The 8,485-nt window shown below is 38.9% G+C and overlaps 1 protein-coding gene across 2 annotated transcripts in view; it reads right to left on the reverse strand.

The window, feature by feature from the left end:
- Nucleotides 1–8,485, reverse strand: part of LOC124239925 (lipoyltransferase 1, mitochondrial) — a 37,065-nt gene that overhangs the window by 27,150 nt on the left and 1,430 nt on the right. The window contains exon 2 of one of the 2 annotated variants that reach the window (XM_046662392.1): nt 1,787–3,005. The exons of the other annotated variant lie outside the window; for it this stretch is intronic. Coding sequence (XP_046518348.1) covers nt 1,883–3,004 — 1,122 coding nt within the window. The 5' untranslated portion in view covers nt 3,005 and the 3' untranslated portion in view covers nt 1,787–1,882. Of the gene's footprint in view, nt 1–1,786; nt 3,006–8,485 lie in introns of those variants that run through there. 2 annotated transcript variants of the gene reach the window in all.

An 8,485-nucleotide genomic window follows, 5' to 3' on the forward strand; every position in this document is an offset into this window, starting at 1 on the left:
CTTGGAAGTAGGTATTTCCAGCCGTTAAGCTGTCCTAGCTAATGTCATTGGATCATGAGCTATCCCCACCAAAGCCCTGATCAAATTGTAGATGTGTGAGTAAATGATTGTTGTTTTAAGCCACCAAGTTTTAGAGTGGTTTGTTATGCAGCAATAGCTAACTGGTAAAATCTAGAATACTCTCCTCCCCATTCCACTTTGCATGGCTGCTTTCTTCTCATTCTTCAGGTCTCAGTTTGAACGTCATCTCCCTGATAGCCCCAGCTAGGTAGCCCCTATTATTGTCTATTATAACTACCTGGACTTCTCTTTCATACTTTTCTTGTTTTGTAATTATTTGCTGATTTGTCTACTTCCCCACTAGGCTTGAGTTTTTTAAACTCAGGTCTTGACCTATTAATAGATCATAAAATCAATTTTTAAAAGATGAAATAAAATGAATATAAAGTATCAGATAAGTAAATAGTAGAGGATAAGTAATGTATTGTGAAATTTGTTAGATATAGGTAATATATGTGTGTGTTGGTACGTAATATATGTTTTACTCTAGTTTTTAAAAGTTTGAAAGCCACTAAACTGTCAATTCCCAAGGCCAGTAACCATGTCTCTCTCACTCACCATGAACATCCAACAACTAGCAAAGTACCTGGCACATAGTAGGCACTCAATGAACACATAGTAAATACTGTAGAAATAAGAGGACTGTGAATGAACTGTGGAGACAGGAAACAGTTGGCAGTGATGTTACCCTTTGAAGAAGTCTGACAGTGAAGAGATGGAGAGAAAGAGAATAAAACGTTGAGCAGGAGAGTTCTTGGGAGAGGGGAGACATGAGCATGTTCATTCACTATGGGCAAGGATCCAGTAAAAGTTGGGAGAGAAAAAAATGCAAGATGAAGATAAATATTTGATAGTACAAGGACCAAACAGGCTGGAGAGGACAAAATCCAGGGTACAGTTAGAGGGGTGAGCATTAAGGGAAAGGAGGTATTTCTTTCTCCGAGATTGGACAAATGAGAAACGTTGAAGTAGAGAACATGGGGGACTGAAGGAGCTCATTTCTGAAGGTCTCCACTCTCAAATTATAAGTCAAGGCTTGTGAACAGATTAAGAGTAGTGGAATTCTGAGCTTAAGAAGAGTGGAAACATTTAGGAATAAGGCCTCTGAAGAATGAGAGGGAGTCAAGAGATGAGTTGAATCTGACACCAACAGAGAGAACTGTAAGTTGAAAACTATAAATACGAAATTGGGTTAATCTGCATGATTATGTGAATTTTCTTCCAGTGTTGCCTGCCATCTAAGTATAGGAGTAAAAACTCAATTGTTGGAATAAAAAAAAAAAAAAAGGTGGCTATGGTAGGTCAAGAAAGAAGCAAATGAGAATGCTGGTAAGAAGGGAGAGTAGACTTGAAATAATTCTGGCTAGGGTAGGAAGGGAGATGAAGGAAGAGTTAAGGGCTTAGAAAAGTGCAATAGCCTTGATTTAGCGGGAGAGCATGGAAGGATAAGATAATACAACTAAAGGGGAGAAGTTTAGAGTTTAAGGTATCAGAAGTGGCAAGAAGCCTGGGTTATATTCCCTAGAGGTAAAAAGAACTACCTCTGAGATCAGACTGTCCAATATGGTGTACATCCCCAAGATGTTAACAGAGGAAGCAGGTGAAATATAAATGTGTGCCTGGTATTAAAATCAATGAAGAAAGAGACAGAGTATCCTAGAGGTCAGTAGAAAATACGGACAAGGGTAGGTGATAGACAATTTTTAAGGGGGAGAAGTTACTGAAAGAGACTAGGCCTTTTTTATTTTGAGAGACATACAATGTACATTAAAATTTTTTATTTTCTCATTGAAACTGTCCAGATTAAGAAATTTACTTGGAATCACATTATTCCCTTAATTTTTTCACAGAGAATATTCCATTTACTATGTACTTCATCATCTTCTGGACATGTTCTATGTAATATATTTATTAGCATACTAGTTTCAATTGGGCAAAACTTACTACCAATAAAACTTGAATTTAATTTGTCACATATTTCCATTGGCAACCAATGATCAGGTGCTTCAATATTACAGATTTCAATTCTTCCATTCTTTATGTCTATGAATACTTTAATTTCCAAGTGTGACTGTTCATATAACACATTAAAGGAAGTGTTTATACTAAACTTTGGAGTTTTGCCATATATCCACTCCCAGGTTTTTAGTTCTTTGGCTTTGCTATTTATTCCAGGAAACAGTGTCTCATCTGTTGGGTTTATTAGGCTAATGTGATTATCAATTTGATGATAAGCAGCATACTCTGCAGCAATAGCATTCATCAGTACTTCACAGGTCAGAGTGGGATCTTTTTCCAAAAGATTTTTTACTAAGGCAGGTATGCTAGCAGTGGCATTGCTCCTGATCCCTTGGTAAGGGCTCTTCAGCAAAGATGACAAGAAGGTCCGATCGGTACTACATAATAAAGTGCAATGGTGATAAGCAGTAGTCCGGCCAATCTTAGAAGCTGTTCCTGAGATTTTAAACTGTCCATCAAGTAAAAGGTCAAATCTTTTGGTAGGCTGCACATCCAGCTGGGGTTGGACAGCATTCAGAGCTCTCACAACCAATTTTAGATTTTCCATTCTATCATACTTTTTTTTGGTTGTAAAAAAAGTCAAATTGATATTACCCATATCATGGTAGACTGTTCCTCCTCCACTTCTTCTCCGAGCCAGTTTTATTCCTTGTTCTCTCATCAGATTCAGGTTACATTCCTGCCAAGGATTCTGATGCCTACCTATTACAACAGAGGGAGAATTTCTCCACAAGAAAAGAACGGGCTTGCCTTCTAGATTCATATGGTCATGGATCCAGTCTTCTACAGCCAGGTTTTGGTAAACATCATTGGAAATCGACTGTAAAATGAGCCCACTTTTTACTGTGTTTTTAAAGCCAGCTGCTGGGACCTTGAGGTTACAAAGTAACTGGAAGCAATTCTTCGTTGAAAATGGGATCAGCATGCTTTTAAAAATGGAAGACAAACAAATTAATTGATTGAGAAAGGGAATATTAAATTCTATTTTCTAGCTATGAATTCTTGGTTATTTAATCCAAACTTATCTAATTCTCTAAGTATCCTGTTCAGTTCCCTTCTTGCCTTTTAGCTTTATCATTAGTCTTCAGCAGCTCTATAACAGAGTACTCAAAGTAGATAAAGGAAGAAAAACCTCAAATAATTTCAGTTGAAATGAAATAGGGGCACAGATTTTACAAACAATTAATCTGCAAATACATTATGCAATATATCTCAAAGCCAAACAAATTATGTTGAATTCATAGGTAATACATGTTCCCTGAGAAAAATGAGAAAATACAGATAAGCAAAAAGAGCAAAATAAAAGAATCCATAACACCACCACGGGGAGACAACCACAATTACTATTTTAGTGTGTACCCATTTTTTTCTGTGCATGTGTATACACACACACGCTTCCCCCCCAAAAAAAGTGGAACCATACTGTTATTTCATTCAACATTAAATCTATTATTACATCAGCTTTAATGTTGTGTGATATTCCATTGTCAGATATACCACAGTTTACTCAGTCTCTTAGTTTGTAACTTTAGGTTGTTTCTAGTTTTTCTGTGTTATCAACAATGTATTCATGAACACCTCTGTGGAAAGCTTTAATTAAAAGAATTTTTAAATAATTCCTATTTGACTTTGAGATATAAGATTTACTGGCAGCACAATTGTTTTATTAGATCAACATTAAATGAGGAAGGACGCCCTGAGGTCAGGTGAGAGGCAATCAGAGTAGCAGGGTTATATGGAAAGGCTATGAATAATTTTATTACATTTGGACACTTTACACATTATTTTTGTTAGCAGTACTGGTGAAATATTAGGTCCCAAAGGGTTGAAAATACTAGCTGTAATAATGAAGGATTTTGACTAGTTATGCTTATAAAGAAACCATTCTATTCCAATTCTATTTTTCAGGATGGTCATAATTTTCCTTTAGGTTAAGTAACTTGGTAGAATGGATTATTCAAGTCCATAACTAGGCCAAATTCTTTAGTCATGTCCTTTAGAAGCACAATTCCTAGGTTAGAGTCTTCATATTTTCATTACTCTTGATATATTTTGTAAATTATGCTACAGAAAAGTTGAACCAATTTACAATCTAGAAAGGTCAGGAGAGGTTTAATAGAGGAAGGGATATTTGAACTGAGTCTCCAAATCTGATGGTGTTTACCAAGCCAATGGGAGTAGCATTTTTCCAGCATATGCAGACAAAGGGGGTGAGGACGATGAAGTGTATTCAGGAATTGATATCAATAATGTACACCCAAAATTATGCAATGTTATAAACCATTATAATCCCAATAAAATTACTTTAAAAACCAGTCATCTAATAGTAAGGCATGTTTTGGGGACTCCCTCCTCAGGGATAGAGTCAGACTATCAGTCTTCTAGCTCCACGGAAGTCTAGGGCTGTGCCGTCCTCAAAGGCCTCTGCAGCCAGACTGCATTGCTTTGGTTAAACTCTTTGTTTTCTTGGTTCTGTTTGACCGCCTTTGACATAGTCCTTCATCCATTCAACAAATATTTATGGAGTGCCCACTAGGCACAAGGCAGTAAGGGAATAGAGAAGGGGAGGAGACAAATTCATGTAATTCTAAAATACTTGGACCTTTCTAAAAGCAGCTGGGATCTATTGAAGTGTTTTGAGCAGGCAAGTTGGCCATTATACAAAACCACCTCTGTGACCAGTGTTGAGCATGGATTAAAGAAAGGACAGACTCAAGAGAGACCAGTTAACAGACTAATGCAGTTGTCTAAGCTTGAGATAATGAGGGCCTGAACTAGGGTAAGAGACATAAAGGGGATGGATATGAGAGACATGAGGGTCGGAGACAGGCCTCGCCTTCAAGGAACTCACCATCTAGTGGGAGATACTAAAAAGCAAGTAAAGCGATAATTGAAATACAGTGTCATAAGTGCTGTGATTGGGTAAGTACGTTAGAAGGCCTACTCTAATTAGTAGAAGTGACATTGAAGCTGAGACATAACAGGGATAAGAAAAAGTATTTCAACAAAGTGCAACAGCTTGGAGGAGAAGGAGACCCATTCAAAGAATTTAATTCCATTGGCTGGTACTAGGATACGGAGCGCAAGCGATAAGGAGGCAGAAGTAGAGGTCAGATTATGAAAAGGCTTAAAATCCAAATTTGATGCTTGAACTTTACCCTGAGGGCCATGGAGGAAGGGCTGAAGAGTTTTAAGGAAGTGGGAAGAACTGATTTATACTTTCAAGACATCACCTAAAGATTTAAGAATGGACAATCTACAATATTTGGTAATTGATTGAATAAGGGTGAGAGAGAGAAGTCACGGGTCATGTCCCTTATGGTATAATGATTATAAACTATAGCCAGAGCGCCAGCATTCAAATCCCAACTCTGTCTTTTACCAGCTGAATTACCTAAGGCAGATTGGTTGACTTTTTTGTGTCTCAGATATCTTATCTGTAATATTCAGGTAATGACGGAACTCAAATCAGGATTAATTCAGCTAATACATGTAAAGTGCTTATGAGAGCACCTGGCACATAGAAAGCACACAATATGTTAGCTCTTTTATTAATATTATGCCCTGATTTCTGGGCTGGCAAATGGATGGAAAGAGGTGACATTTCCTAGGACAGATTTCATAGGAAGAGGAGGTATGGGGTGAAGATAATTGGTTCATTTTGACTGTGTTGAACTTGAGAGTCTATGGTTATCCAGCAGCCAATGGCACAGACCTGAATAGATGGTAACTGAGGCCATGGGAGGAACTAGATTATCCAGAGAGGGTTCAGTGAGAAGATATAAGAGCCTTACAACCCCAAAGAACAGTAACGTTTCAGGGACACGCAGAGGAAGGAGGGAGAGCTCTCAAAGGAAACTAAGAATACAAGAAATTTTAAAATATGGTATATAGAAGCTTCAAGGAGACAAGATGGTTAATAATGCCAAACGCTGAAGATAGATTAAGTAAGATGAGGGTTGAAAAGCATCTATTAGAGTTAACAGCATCAAGAAGATTAGTGAACCAGATGTGTTGAGTAAAGTGGAGACAATGAATATGTTCCAGTTGTAAACTGGAAAAGCTAGGGACAGCAGCAGTTAGAGGAAATGTGAAGTTAGGAGTGGATTTAAAATGCAAGAGAACTGAGCATGTTTAGATCACGATAGGAGTGAGGAGAGGAAGAGAGGGCAACGTTGGTGAAGGGAGGTCCCTGACAGCCTGGTGGTGTTGGAAGCCAGAGTTCAGGCAGGGAGAGAGGCAGCCTTGCCAGCAGATGGGATCCTCTTCCACTGTGACCCAAGGGAGGAACAGGAACTAACAGGTGTGGTGGACACTAATATCCTGAATGGTGTCTGTGAATCCGGAAATTCTCAAAGACCTTGTGACGAATCCCTTCCTAAGGTTAAGGCTCTGACTCTTGTCTGCATATACAGAATGTGGCAGGATACAGAGTATCAGGATATCTGGATCAGGATACCAGATAACAAGAAGTTTTTTTTTTTTTTCCTTCAGTTTTATTGAGATATAATTGACATATAACATTGTATTAGTTTAAGGTGTACAACATAATGACTTGATATATGTATAATGCAAAAGGATTATTACGGTCAGTTAACATCCACAGTTACAATTTTTTTTCCTGTGATGAGAACTTTTAAGATCTACTCTCTTAGCAACTTTCAAATATGCAATACAGTATTGTTAACTATAGTCCTTTATAGAGCTTAAGTTTTAATCTTGGCTCCACCACTTACTGAGTAACCTTAGGCAAGTAGTTTAACTGCCGGCTGTTACAATTGCCTCATTTATAAAATGTTCCTACCTCATAGAATGGTTGAGAGAATTAAATGGGTTAACAGGCATAAAGCACTCATGCTGGCAAATATGAAATGCTCTAGAATGTTAACTGTTCCTACTGACAAATAAAAATGGCAAGCAATAGGATATATTGGAGAATATGAGGAAGCCATTTGGTGTAAACCTAATTCGGCCTGACCTTGTCTTTCCAAAAGGGCCTGACTGTGGCCATTGAGCATGCGTTGTATATCTGCTTTAGATATTCCCTATGGCAAGAACAAAGGCTCTTGAGATAAAGGTGCAACTTCCCTCCCCGTCCCAATGTTGGCATTCCCCTAAGGATTAAGCATCTTTCCTTAGGCTAGGAACTGATTGCTGTGCTCACCTGTGACCACCCAGCTCCAGACAATAGACTTGCCTCCTGCTGCGCCCACTGAGATAGCAGACCCACTACCTACTGTGTCCATCAGGGCAATCTTGTGACTGTGCTGACAGGGCAATCTTGTGACTATTGTGGGAGGGACATTTCAATCATATGTGAAACATCCTGTTTGGGGGTATATAACCACTCTGTGCACCCCCCTTCTTTGGTGCCCTTTTTCCTTCGGGCAGAAAGGCCCCAGGCCATGGTCCTCAGATTTTAGCTCAGAATAAACTCGCCCAAATTTTCATTTATAGATTGGTTATGGATTATTTTCGTTGACACTACCTTCCCATCTCTGTTCTTCTCATACTATTACCATCATATGACATGCATTCCCTCCAGGAGCTTAATAGGAAAGTGGACAAAGATTCCTAACCAAGACACATCAAAGTGGCATTTACCTTGATAAATTAACAAGAGTGCAAGATAATGACTTTGGTCAAAAACATGATCTTGTTAGGATTCCTAAACTGATCCAATTCAGGTATTAATAGTGCTCAAAATATCTCTATTCATCCAGGTATTATGTATACAGTGTGAATGAAACACAACAAAGGTGTTAATTCTACAAATCTTGCATCCACCATATGACAGGCATTGTTCTTGGCACCTGGCATTTATCAGTGAACCAATTAAAGGTGACAGGGCTATGGGAAAAAAGAACAAGTAGAGATGGGACAGGGGGGAATTGGAAATGTGTGAGAGGAACTAGACTGCAGTTTTAAATAGGGTCATCAGGCTAGGCATCATTAAAAAGGTGACATCTGAGCAAAGATTGAGAGCTGAGGGAGTTAGGTGATGTGGATTAAGGTTGCCCCAGGTAGAGAAGCCCAAGGTGACCTGGCCTACATGCTGAACTATATGACCCGGTGGATTTTTATGGTATGATTTAGGGCTGCCCAAGGGAGAGAAGCCCAGGGCATCCTCACCTACATGCTGATCTATATGACCAGATTCGTATCTAAAGTTATATGACCGCACAGTAACCAGACCCGATCTGCACTGAATCATTTAATGACTTTTTACATCATCATTTCTTTTTCCAGTAAAAATAAGTCACGTATCCATGCCTTATAAATTTAGCCCTAACCCTCAACTCAGGGCAGCAGCAGGAGCTCTGACTGCCCATGGGTCCTGTCTCCATGTAGCAGCGGCAGCAGCTCTTCACTGCCCATGGTTCCTGTCCCCATGCCTGCAGCTCTT

This window comes from Equus quagga, chromosome 5 (assembly GCF_021613505.1).
Source record: "Equus quagga isolate Etosha38 chromosome 5, UCLA_HA_Equagga_1.0, whole genome shotgun sequence".
Classification (NCBI taxonomy): domain Eukaryota; kingdom Metazoa; phylum Chordata; class Mammalia; order Perissodactyla; family Equidae; genus Equus; species Equus quagga.